Source organism: Fulmarus glacialis, unplaced genomic scaffold (assembly GCF_000690835.1).
Source record: "Fulmarus glacialis isolate BGI_N327 unplaced genomic scaffold, ASM69083v1 scaffold13822, whole genome shotgun sequence".
Lineage (NCBI taxonomy): Eukaryota > Metazoa > Chordata > Aves > Procellariiformes > Procellariidae > Fulmarus > Fulmarus glacialis.
The window spans coordinates 134,450-147,739 of NW_009199925.1; the positions used below are offsets into that span (position 1 = coordinate 134,450).

A 13,290-nucleotide genomic window follows, 5' to 3' on the forward strand; every position below is an offset into this window, starting at 1 on the left:
TGTGGCCTTTATTCTCTGGGGGACTGATCATGAAAAAATTCAAAATCAATGTTTTAGGGGCCGCAAAACTCTCCCTGGGATCATCTTTCTTTGGTTACCTTTTGCTCCTCTCATTACTTGCAATGGGCTGTGAGAACTCGGATGTGGCTGGACTGACCGTGTCGTACCACGGGTATGCTGGGAAGGGCATGCTTCAGCATAAAGTGCTATTGCAAACCAAACTCCTTCCTCATTTTATTCCACAAAGTATATATTGTTGAAAAGAGAATGACTGACCTAAATATGCTTCCTAGAAATTTGATTCAAAGCGGTGGAAACCGCTCCATCTATTCCAGCAGGCATTGTGTCGGAACCCTTTCGTGATTGTTGCCTTCAGCCCAGAGGGGTTTATGCCACGAGTGCAGATTATTGTCTGATTACTTTTTAATTATTATTGCCATGGGACCCATCCTTTGAGCCTAGAGATTTCTGGAAATATGAGGAGCTCAGTGGGGGGGTGAGATTCAATTAATTGTTCCTTGCCTCCGTGTGCTGCTGAACAACCCCTGGCATTTAATAGCCTCTGAACCCAAAACTTCAGGATTCATGGATTAACCATAAGTTAGCCATGATGTTAACCGTGAGGTACACCTGAGCCTAGCACTTTTTGGTCACTTTTGCCCATGCTATTACTCTCTAAAGCTCACTTTTTGGGAGGAGTTTCTAGCACCGACTGCACAGCAGTCCCAGAGCTGCTCCGCTGGTGACTTCAGCAGCAGCTAGCTGAAGTTGGCAGATAGTTGTCGTGCAAGGTAACAGACCATCAGTTTGGATGAATCCCATTCTGATAATTTCCTCACTAACTTCTACAACGACCATTTCCATGAGCAACTCGCTGCCCTCTTGGCCACTGGAGTAACCAAACTTTTTTGCTCAGTTTTGTTAAAACTGCATCAGATAACTAAAATCTTAGAACATCTGAGAAAATGCATGAACAGAAATTGTTAGCTGTCCCCCTTAATAAAGTAGTTACTCTCTCACAGTAGGTGGTGTGATATTGTGAAAACCTTTTGGTAACAGAGAAATAAGAATTTACACTGCAGCATGGATGTGAAGAGACAACAGTTAATGGACTACAGACAGAAGGTCTGGCCAGGTGCACCTGGCAGAGAGCATAACCCATGATTTGATAATGATTTCTTCCACATCTGCTAGAAAACATCATTGCAATTTCTCTTTTTCCCCAGAACTAAACGGACGACTGATTATGAGCAAGCCCTATTTTCAGAGTGCAACTCGGGCTGCGCATGTTCCAAGAACGACTGGGACCCCATCTGCGGGGAAAATGGAGTTACCTACATTTCTGCTTGTCTCGCCGGCTGCCAGGCATCCAACGGCAGTGGGAAAAACACCGTAAGACAATCTTCTATTTCCATATGTGATGTGGTAGTTTTCCTAACACGACGAGTTCTGTCAGAGTAAATGGATTAAAACTGAGTAAGGCACGTCCTTTCTAGCTCTAAACTCATCAGGTTTTTTTAGCAATCTGCCACCCACATTTAAAACTTTCTCAATTGCTGTTTCCAGCAGAAATCTCAAGCAGAGAATGTAGGAGGGTTGTTTTTTAGCTGTTGGCTACCAAAACTCTTAAAAAAACCCACTAAATACATTAATCAACAGTAAACACTTTCTTTATAAATTTCTCCTTCTGTGAACAAGCCTTTTCCTTTTGAAAAATATTTTCCAGTTTGGATTTAAACTTTCAGCTACCCAGAAAAACATGATGTGCAATTCCTGAACATCCACTTCTTTGCTGTTTAGGTTATCATACACTTTTGCCTGCTGTCTTCCAGGTGTTTTTTAACTGCAGCTGCGTGGGAATCTTGGAATCTCCTTCACGAAGCTCCTCAGCTGTGGTGGGACCATGTCAAAAAGGAAATGAGTGTCCAAAAATGTTTCTGTATTTTCTAGCAATATCGGTTATCACTTCCTATACCTTGTCAGTAGGTGGCACACCCGGATACATACTGCTTCTAAGGTAAGAAATAATTTCTGCTAGCATTGCCAAATGTTTTCAAAGTGTTTCGACATGTGTAACCGGGTCTCCCTCCCCGCCCCCAGTATTGTGAAATATTTTCAGCTATGCAAGGTGGCTGTTAAAATATTATTTTCTACTATTGAAAGGCATCCTCAGAGTTTGACAATGAGTTTTCTACCATTGAAGCAACAATGTGCTTATGATTATCTCTACCAGCAATACCTTTCTGGTTTTAAACATGATATAGGAGGCCTGGTTATCATTTATACCAAATTGCACTTCCCTTAATGCCTTTCACATTACCAGAATGGTGTTAAATGGCCTCCATGCAAATGGAAATTAGCTCTGCATGTGCTAATGTGTGCACGTGTATGCTCATAGGTAGCCAGTTTTCCTCACTTGTTACGGATACCGATGCACAGCTACACAGAGGTGATCTAACCCAAACCCTCTATACACACTCAACTCTTCTCCTCTAGTCCATTTTATTATTCCATATAATTGTTCCATCTTAGATTTCTCTCTTCAAAACAAAGATAGATTTAACATGAGATGTTTTTTTTTTCTGTTGTAATAATCACGGGTTTATTAAATGCTTGTTCCAAGGGGTTGTTCCAATACGTATTTAACTGCTGGTACTATTTGTCCATCACCAAGTGTAAGCTTTTAAGCTAATTTTAGAAAGTGCAAAAGGAATATAATACTTCCAGTGATTAATCTGGATTTTTGTCAGCTTCTTGCAATTTTTGGATTCTAAGTGCTGCTCGGCTTTGTTTTGGAAAGCTTTCTTTCTCAGTTCCTCTTTCCAAATTATTTCCAGATGGGTACATTCTACTTCTCAAACAAAAAAAACAGTAAATACAGTTTAACTAATCTTTATTATTGTTGTGTTTTCTTACCCCAAAATTCTCTTTGGTTTTGAATGAAATTTTGTGGAACAGGCTCTGTCTCGTTGCCAATGTCTCTGTATCACATGGAAAAAGCCAGTGCTAGAACTGGCTGAATATAGGCTATATGGAAAAACCTAAATAAAGAAATTTAACTTCAGCTATGGTGCTAGCACAGTCCTTGAACCCCAAGTAATATTCACACAGAGACATTTGGAAATGATTGAGGTGAACATCCCTCTCCACTGCCCTCCACAAACACTGCCAGTGAGGTATATACCTTAAACCATATAAGCTGCATAGCTTTCCCCACCCACCTTGTAGGGCTACCATTACTGCAAAACCACATGGCATCTCTCTCTCTCCCCCCAACGAGTTATTCCAAGAAGAACAATCATATTATAATCCATTTTAGACAATTTTTACTGAAGCTTATGCACCACTGAACCTGTCCATGAGGAGGACGATTCACGAGTTGAGAGCTTGTAGCAAAGCCTTCGGGATTTCCGCCAGATTGCCCTCTGTTGTTGCTTCTGACACAGGGTTGGGGGGGTTGTTGTATAAATAAGGGCATAGGGCTATGCAGGGATGCAGTTTCCTTCCCCTTTCCCTCCTCATAGTGTCCCCTTTCTATCCATAGAACATGTGGTAGAAAATGTACAGATATGGTACCACACAGGGCCTCCGAATCATCATTGCCATGCTCAACCTCCTGCTTTCCATCTTGTCTCTACTGCAGAAGTGTCTGGGAGGAGACGTTCATAGTTGAACACCTACGAACTTAAATCACACAGAGTTGCCTGCACTTCTCAACCCTAAGAACTTGCTCTCGGGGGACTTAATGCTTAATGGATTTATTCAGAAGAGCTTAGAGAGGTTTTCAATAAAGATACTAAAACATTTTGTTATATGAAATCAGCAAAACAGCTTTATCGGTTCTGCTCCAGAGCTTTTATTTCTGTTGAAAATCATTTTACTTTGAGAGACATTTAATTGAAACTGCAAAGTTATGTGTTTTTCTGCTGGATTGAAGGCACCCGAATCTGATGTGCAGCTAAATAAAACATGTTCAATCTTTTTTTTTTTCCTCTGCAAATGACCTGTGGGCACAATCCACTTTAAGCTCACGCTTGCATTTCCGAAATCCATCACTGACTGGCTTTCGCCATCTGAGCCAAAAGTGTGCTTCTGTTCCCAGAAAGAAAATAAATTCTCTTCGAAAACAAATAGTCCCAAGGTCATGTTGCAGACTTCATTAAGTATTTTTTTCCAATTATCTGTTTTTAAAATTATTCAGTATTCAGTCAGCTCTGATAAGATTCCAGCACTTAAGCAAGCTGATGTTTTCAGATGAGCAGATATCGTTGCACCTGACATGGAGCACAAATACAGCTAAATCCCTAAAAGCCTGTAAGATTTAGTGACATTTACTTCAAGGGTTTATACAACTGAAATCACTGAAATGTGCTTATAGTTAGTGACCGAGTCATTTGTTGAAATGTCTCTTTAGTGGTATTAGACTAATTACAATTGCCAATGAACTTGGGAAAGCCCTGAAGTTTTGGAGAAAAAACCCTGCAATTCAGATAGCTGTTGTTCAAGCACAAGCTATTATTAGCAGGTGATTAGGTAGTGAAAAGGAAGTCTCAGATCTCCCTGAGAGGTTTGGCTCTCACTCAGGATCTCAAAGAACTCGTGTTTCCATGCAAAGACAATACAAATGCTCAAACAATCCTTTTTCCATCTGAAAGAGAAGATATTTTGCAGGATATAAATCCTATGGAACACACAATAAATATCCAGTTATTGGTTTTATTTTCCACTTTTTGCCTTCTATGCCCTCGTATTTGCTTAGAAGGACTTCTGCGCTGAGGTTTACTTGTATAGCATGTATCTGATAGGAGGGCAAAACACTGTTCTTCCAGCTCAAAGTCATGTTACATTCATGCCTGCAATAGATGGCAGGCAACTGCCTGTATAAGCCACAATGTATCAGACTGTATGATGATAATCCATGATCAGGGCATTGGAGAATAAAGCACTCAGATTACAAAATGAGATCCACACAACGATTTTTTGACCGTGGTACTTTGGTGTTGTTTCCCATATATGTTCTTCACATCCTTTTCCATTTTCACTAAATTAAGGGAAGGTGATCTGAATATCATTTACAACAAGGGTTCTTATTGCTGTTCTGGCAGCTACATTGGGAAATAATAAAACATCACTGGTGGGGAACAAAAGAGCTAGTTCTGCAATGTCTTCATTATGTTTTAAAAGGTATTCCCAATTACATGAATTTCTGCAGAAGCTGAGTCCATCCTAGTTCAGAGCACATAGACTGGACCTCCAAAGTGCTGTGTTTATCCATAGTAACAACTGAATTTCAGCCCATTTTTTTTCTTTTTATATTGAATAGAATGACTGTGACAACAGGGAGTTTTATCAGTTACCATAATGATACACGTGTTACTCACCCCACATATCAAGCATGTCCCAGTTTAATTGTGTGACTGGGACTACTCACATGTAAAAAGTAAAGCATGTACTCAGGTTCTTCTGGATTAGGTATTGTAATAGGCAGTCTGATGCATGCTGGGTGAAACAGCACACTTGAGCAGCTGGTGAGGTTAGCAGCAGATGACTCTTACTAATTTGAGTGGCTCCATACGCATACTGCTGCTAGCATGGATGTGAAAGGCAGCTGTTCTCCTGCCCACCACCTCCACCTTCCTAGAAGAGCCAGGACAATGATCCAAGACTGGAGCAGGGCTGATCTGGAGCCAGAAGGACCAATGTCTGTGCTGGGCCCCCACTGCAAGCTCAAAAATATCCAAATGTAAATGGTTTGTTCTGTCAGAGAATGGCTTGGAGGATTTACCTTTACAGGAGATGTGATCCTGATCCTAGATACAGTGCAAGGAAAATTGAGTGCCTAAATACCTTGTACTAGCCTGGGTCATGATCCACAATTTCAGAGCGTGTTTAACTGAATAAGACTATCCAATGATGCGTGATTTCACAACCAATTTTCTTGTCCTGCGTTAGAAACTCCTAAGTGCTGGTATTATCTGAAAACGCACCACCTTCTTAAAATCTGATATTGAATATAGATGTTCAGAATTCCTAGATACTGTTCTGATTTTATCACATTATTTACATATTTATGTAATTCTGTTAAAGTCAGTGTCTGTAAGGAGGAAAAGCTCACATTTTTTTCCTTCCTTTATTTTCTTCCTTCTATTCGTGTTCAAATTATCCACAGTCAATTCTTTATTTTTATTTAACACCATTTTTTGTTTGTTTTTAGATGCATTAAACCACACTTGAAATCATTTGCACTTGGTATCCATACCCTGGCAATAAGAGTACTTGGTGAGTCCAGTTGTACTTTTGCGCCTATTTTAATACACTCCTCACTAATTGTTTATCCTAGAACTAAACTTTGATTGTTGGAAAGAACGATGTCTAACTGATGAGTTAATATTACATGATTTTTAAAAAAAAACTAAGAAAAGGGTTGGAAAAAGGAAGCAGCTTTGTATTTCATAAATCATAAAACTGTGTCTTAGGTATCATAAAAATATACACAGCTAACATCCATAGAGGTGACAAGTGATCCTTCGGTCTATGAAGCTAACATCAAAATTACTTCTTGTCTCTCCTTATTCAACAACAAGCATTATAGAACAGCTATGGCTCAGAATTTGTGATCATTTTTCGGGCATATTTTCATTAGTTTCTAAGGGAATTAATCTAATACAGGTGTGCCTGAGGGCAGGGTTCACTGCAGCCTTGTGGTAGAGCCACCTATAAGTTTTCTATAAAATCAAGGGTTCCATGAAATGCCAATGAACTGGAAACACTAAAATCCTCTAGGTCTTCATAGAAAAAGTAATAATTAACAAGAAGCAAGTCACTTTTTAAATAAAGTGGACTAAGATGAGCTGGATGAGGCAGATAAAATGACATCAAAACAAGTTGTTGGCTGCTTTCTTACACCTTTGCAGTCCAGGATTTTACCTCCAGGCTTACTTTCTTCTCCAGCAACCATGGGCAGCTCCCCAGGCTGCATAGAGTCCACGATGTCCCCATTAGCACCTGAAGAAAGGCTTTTTCTTTCCATTACCCACAAGCACTGCAGCAGGTTTCCCCTGCCACAGTAGGATCTCAGGATACTTGTAGCCCCACTGCAGGCTCCCAGCCCTGCTGCCTCTCTCCCCTCTCACCCCCCCAACAACACACAGGACACCTCCCAGCCCCAAGCTGAACAGGCTCCATCGCTCTCAGGAAAGGAGAATTATCTCCTTTTTTTTTTTCCCAGGGGAGTCCTGCAGGGCGAGGAAACCAAGCCATGGCCAGCACTCCTTCCGCTGACTTCTACTGGCTTTTTGATGTTCAGCTGCGTTTCCTCCCCACCCTGATCCCCACAGGGAGGAAAGGGCAGTGCGTGCCTGGGCAGCACAAGGCACGACTTCTCGAACCAGCAAACAGCGTGGAAGTGTCATTGCTGTTCGAATGTATTATTTAATGTTCTACATGAACATGTCTGTAGATCAGAACTGATCACCCTGGAAAGTAACCTTCTTGCCTCTATTTATTTGTCAAATACACCAGCGGGAATTCCAGCCCCAGTGTATTTTGGAGTGGCCATAGATACCACTTGCCTGAAATGGGGAAGCAAAAGATGTGGGGGAAGAGGAGCGTGCAGACTCTATGACTCCAGTGCACTCAGGTAACAGCTCTTTTCCATTCGTTCTTTAACCTGTGTTCTTTAGGTACATTTACACCTGGCACTGGTAGAAGAATTTCTGTACGAAAATTTGAGTGAAAGGTATGATGCCAAATGAAAGAGTCTGACTAGCAATGTTAATAATAATGCTCAGGTTTTTAGCATTCTCTTTTGGTTTAGTCTCTTTTTTCGGGGGGTCATCTTTTTTCAATATCAGCTGGAAATACTTAAGTCACTTGATTTTTCACCCCCCAAAAAGTTCATTTAAAACCTCAATTTTATGCTAAAGCTTCCCCCACTTTTTTAGCAACTTTGCTGTGACAGGGGGGGTGTGTGTGTATAAATAAATAAGTAAAAGGTCTGTCAAACCTCATCATTGCTTCATGTTGGAGCTGGACCACAAAAAGGAAGGGAAGGGTGCTACAAAGCACGCTTGGCTTACGTAAAGGTTTAAACGCAGTGTTGTCTTTATCAATTTATTGCTAGAGGAGAGTAATTATCTGAACTGCATTCATGAAAGGCATTACCAGAAATGGAGAATGGAATAACAACGGTAAAAGAAAAATGAGAAAGTAGGTTGCCTTTCCTCCCACCCTCAGGAAAAAACACGAGGGGAGGGTACATCTTGTTTTGAAAATTTGAAGAACAAAAGCTCAGTTGGGACTCATTACTAATAAAGCATAATGATGTTATTGTTGCTGCTGTTGTTGCTACTGTCATTATGCCTGTAAAGCAAAAATACCATCAAATGGTCTGGTATTACTAGTACCGTTTATGAAGCAACCAAAAAATAAATTAATAGCCCTAGAAATATTAGTGTTATTCTCACTGAAGCACAGTGGGGTGGAGGAGGTCAGTCAATGCCTGAGACGCTTTCTTGGCCACAGACCACACAATACCTGACCTGAGCGAGCTGGCAAACTCTCATCTCCAGCATCATCACCTTGCTTGAAGATCTTTCTTACTCAGCCTTACTGCATGAAAATATGAATGTGTCCTTGATGCCTTCTAGTCATATGTTGCCTTTGAAATAGGCTCTGATCAATCATTTCTCTCTCAGGTACGTGTACCTGGGGCTGACTTTGGTGTTGGGCACGGTGTCCATTTTCTTCAGTGTTGCTGTCCTTTGGGTTCTCCGGAAAAGGTCTTCTCCACAAGATGAGACCCTCTCAGCCAACGGGGAGAGAGGCGCCTGTGGGACAAAGAGCAGGAAAGATAATTTTGTCAATAGTGACCGTTTAATTCAGACAACTTACTGGCCAGAAAAGGAGACTAGACTTTAGGAAGACTGAGATCTCCACTGTGACTTTACCCAGTGAGTGGTGTTCCAGGCGAAATTCATCATCAGTGACGCGGTATCTTGGTATCCACCCTGAGAACGTTCACCTTCATGTAATTTTCACTGTAAACACCAAAAGCAAAGACAACCATTTTAGCACATGCACAGCTCTGAAAACACTGCTCACCATTTGTCCTGCCGAGTCAGTGCCACTCAGGTGAGGAGATTTGTTATGGCTGGGGAGGTGCAGCTTGCTCTCTCGCCAAGAAGCCAGTTTTATGGCTGCCCTCAGCTCCATCCCTCCTCAGTAAGCTGCAACAGCCGCTGCTGCCCCTTGGCTTCCTTTTATGTGTGAGGGGTAGTGGGGAGGCTGCAATGCAGCTCTCTCCATCATGGTACCAGCCCGAGAGGAGCTGGTGCACAAAACCCAACTTGGCATCCTGGAAGGTGCAGGGATATTCTGCGCGTAGTTTGCCCTTGCAAGCAGTGCGGCACGGGGCAGGAGGACGGTGGTTTGCTGGAAGGACAAATCAGCTACAGGTTCTGGTCATCTCGTGAATTCAACCATAACACGCAGGACATCAAATGTTGTGGTTAGGGATTCTTTTTCAAGTAGCTCTGTTATAGCACAACAATAACAGCAATAAAAGTTTTCATTGCAGTCAAAGAGACCACAAGAGTGTCACTCAAAGGAAACTGGATTAAAAATAGAGCTTTTTTAGGTTTCCAGCAGTTTCTTGCTACTTGCTAGTACTCAGTGTACTGAATAATTCCATGCATTTTATGCAATGTAATAACACCATGATACGAGATACATATGATTTATTTTTTAAAAAGCTATGACAAGACAGCTTGGGAACAATAAAATGAATTCAAAGACCAGGTGATTTGGGGCTTTTCCTTTTAATTTATTGTATTTGCTAGCTGAAACTAAGAGATGTATCGTAGTATCCCTTTATCATTTTTGCAGTTTGACAATATTTGATATTAAATAAAATTGCGATGGGGAGTACAATGGAGAGCTGTTTAACATGGAACAAAATCTCAAGAATGCTTGCACTGAAAAAGATAGTGACAGCACCACTACAAATGCTGTTCTTTAAAGCAACTAGAATTTTAGAGCACATGATGAAAGGTAGGCTTCACCCTTCATCATAATATTGGCAAAACAATCTCATATCACATCACTTGCATCTCAGCATGACTGCAGGTACCCTGCTGTGTAGCTGAGCTTGCAGGTCAGAGGCAGATGTGGAGCCTCTCCTGTGGGATGCATGAGGAGGGGCAGATGTATAAGAATGGGATTTACTGAGCCTTATCGATGATAAATGTTTACAGTGTGCCATTAGGGAACTACCTAACCCATTGAATAGGAATACCGAGAAGGATGATGTTGCTTAAGCACCAAATATCTGCAGAAGGTAAGGATTTAAAGCCATCACTTGAGAAAATGCAGTTGTCAGAGGAAGGCCCAATGCTACCCGCCATTTGCCACATGGGTGAGTGTTTAGACAGTGGCCTAGAATATGGGAGACCCAGTCCCTGTCCCAGCTTTTTGTCCTCCCAGGTGAGTGTCAGAGGCTACAGGCAATGGGGTACTGGAGAGCTGTGGCTGTTCACTTTGCCTTGTATAACTGCATATTGAACTAAACAAACAAAATTAAAATAATTAGAAGGTTTGTGAATACGGGACTAACTGAAGCATTATGGCTAGGGTGAATCACAAAGATTGGCATTCCAGTCTCAGGTCTCATTCATACTATATCATCATACAAACAGCAAAAAATGCCAAACCACATCAGCATCCAGGAGTAAGAGAGATGCTTGGAGCCTTTCATAGCTTCCTTGGGCTTTTCATAGCAATGAGCTGTCAGATCCAGTGAAAGTACAACTTAAGTACACACTGGCATAAAAAAGGAGGGATATCTGCATTTCACTCGATGCTTGATGTTGTTTGTGTGTCAGATAAATTGGGATGATTCCTAATTTGCAAGTCAGTCCCGGCAGGGTTTATGGCAGGGACACTGCTGCTCAGCAAAGCTGAAGCTGCCACGGACGCAGTTCTATACATGACCGGCAGCAAGATGGCCCGGAAAATTCACCGGCTTACAGGACAAAGAAAGACATTAAGAGAAATAAATGTATCCTACTCTAATTCAGAAAGAAACAGGAAAAAAATCAACTACTTGGGTTATCACCTAAGCTTAGGTATGCAAGCCTGTACCTAGTGAATAATTCTTTTAAAGCATGGGCTTTTCTTCCATACCCTATTTCCTTTACACATGAAAGGAAGAGAAATACTATAAAAGAATTTGTTTCAGTAAGTTTTATTTTCATTCTGGTTTAAAAATGAGCACTCTTTTCCTCTGATCCTTCAGCAATGATAATACTGTAAGTAACCAAGCAGATATACTCCATTCCCACTTTGAAATATTTTCAAGTCTGCTACTTTATTTTAATACTTCAAGTAGTAACGTGGATACATGGATGAATGTCTGACTAGAGGTACATATTCTGGATTTGTTATAATAGATGAACAAATGATCTCAGCACTAAGGGATTTGGACCTGTCAGGTTCTTCCTACCAGAATTCTTCATCTTAAACTAAATCTGCAACTGATAATGTCTCACAAAGGTCAACAAATTTGGATTTTTTTTCTTTTCTTTTTAGAATTAGAGATATTAAAACACAACTGAGAGACTGCAAAGAAGCGAATGCCTTTCATTTTTAAAGGTGAGATTGTTAAAAGAATTGGCTGAGGAGATTTCCCAACCATTGATGTCAGCCTTTGAGGCCAGAGTGGGACTCACAACCTTGTTAAGAAGTACCCATGGGCTGTATGCCATGTAAAAATGGTATTCATACATTTTCATCTTATAGCAAGGACCCTAATTGGCACATACAGGAGAAGGCAAGGGTACCAGGCCATGTCACATGATGGGATGTGCAACCACACCTGGGGCACGTGAGCCAGTGCACATTTTCTCTTCTACCTCCCAGCAAAAAATGCAACTCTCAAATGACATAATATGTCTTACTTATAGGCACATAATTTCTAATCATGTCAGGAGGGAAACACCAAGGAATTCTAACAAATGAAGGAGGCAAAAAGATGAGGTCAGTAGACTGTGGGAACAATGCATTTGATCTATAGCTCATGCCCTCCCAGCATTTGAGAGGAAAGAAGCATCAGTATAGGATGAAGTATCTTTAAGTCACAGACAGTAGAACAGCTACCCCATCCTTGTGCCACTGTTAAATTGCTGTATATGATCCTGTACTCTGAGGGAATTGCCAAAAGACAGAGAGCAAATGGTGTGAACGTATCAAAAAGAATACATAGACTGAATAATGATAGGTTGCCTCCTTGATGTGCTCAAAATAATGAGTAAGATTGATGTATGAAACAATTATTGTAATATTTTTAAATAGCAGCATGATTATTATAATCTGAGAGAAAACATTGACATTACCGCTTTGGCTGGTTTGACTGTTGATGACAAAACACAGTTTAACTGTTTGAAACATGCAACATAATGCTGCATAACATTGAAAGAAAAAAAAGTTACTCCTCTCTAGAAGCTATGAAGTGCATAGTACATAGACTGGCAAGTAGTTAAGTCACAGGGGTATTTTAAAAGTATTTGTAAATAGAGAACCATTACTGATAATGGTGAGAAATATGAAGAAAGTGAGCACACTTGTTTAACAGAAGAAGAGCATAGGAGGATATTGAAAACTAGCAAGTACAACATAAATGAACAGAGGTAATGTTTCATCCCACCAATAGTAGAATTATGGGGATAGAAGTTTACACAGATTTAAATAGTGACTAGGTGAAGAGGAAAAAATGTATTGAAGGCTCTTTAAAGTGTAAAGACCACCTCCAGTCCAGTCCCAGGCCAAAAAAAAGAAGAAAAAAAAATCCCGTGAGAGTGAAAGAGCATGTGAGAAAGCATGGTTATGTATAAGACTACAAGGATGACCAATAGCAAGAGAGATTAGGGCTGGGTAGTGTGAAAAAAGATAACAAAAAGGACAACTGTAAGTGGCATGGGAAGTGTTGCTAGGGATCAGCTGCTCACATCTCTTCCATTACAAGTACTAGGGAGCACCAAACCAAGATAGTAGAGGGGATGTCCAAAGCAAAGGAGTTGGCTTTTCACACAACAGATATGAGACTTGAGAAATCCTCATGAAGAAATTTTGTATACATAAGTTCAAAGGGAGACACGGTAGTTATAGAAAAGAAAATGTCGTGTGGGTTGTTAGGTACCTGCCTTTGCCTCCTGGTTCTGCCCAAGACTTCTTTTGTGTTTTGAAACTAATTGTCTGTTGGGAGAGTAGTAGACATATATATACTGCTGACTCTCT

General features: G+C 40.7%; 2 protein-coding genes across 2 annotated transcripts in view; both read left to right on the forward strand.

Annotated features, from left to right (window-relative positions):
- Nucleotides 1-8,919, forward strand: part of SLCO1C1 (solute carrier organic anion transporter family, member 1C1) — a 21,940-nt gene extending 13,021 nt beyond the window's left edge. The window contains 6 exon segments of the mRNA XM_009573418.1: nucleotides 1-172; nucleotides 1,227-1,392; nucleotides 1,833-2,017; nucleotides 6,215-6,279; nucleotides 7,522-7,639; nucleotides 8,697-8,919. The exon segment at nucleotides 1-172 is cut by the window's left edge and continues 28 nt beyond it. Coding sequence (XP_009571713.1) covers nucleotides 1-172; nucleotides 1,227-1,392; nucleotides 1,833-2,017; nucleotides 6,215-6,279; nucleotides 7,522-7,639; nucleotides 8,697-8,919 — 929 coding nt within the window.
- The window catches only part of LOC104073585 (solute carrier organic anion transporter family member 1B3-like), a gene marked incomplete at its 3' end in the record, with an annotated part of 34,697 nt that continues 28,804 nt past the window's right edge, over nucleotides 7,398-13,290 (forward strand). Inside the window, exon 1 of the mRNA XM_009573420.1 lies at nucleotides 7,398-7,639. The remainder of the gene's footprint in view (nucleotides 7,640-13,290) is intronic.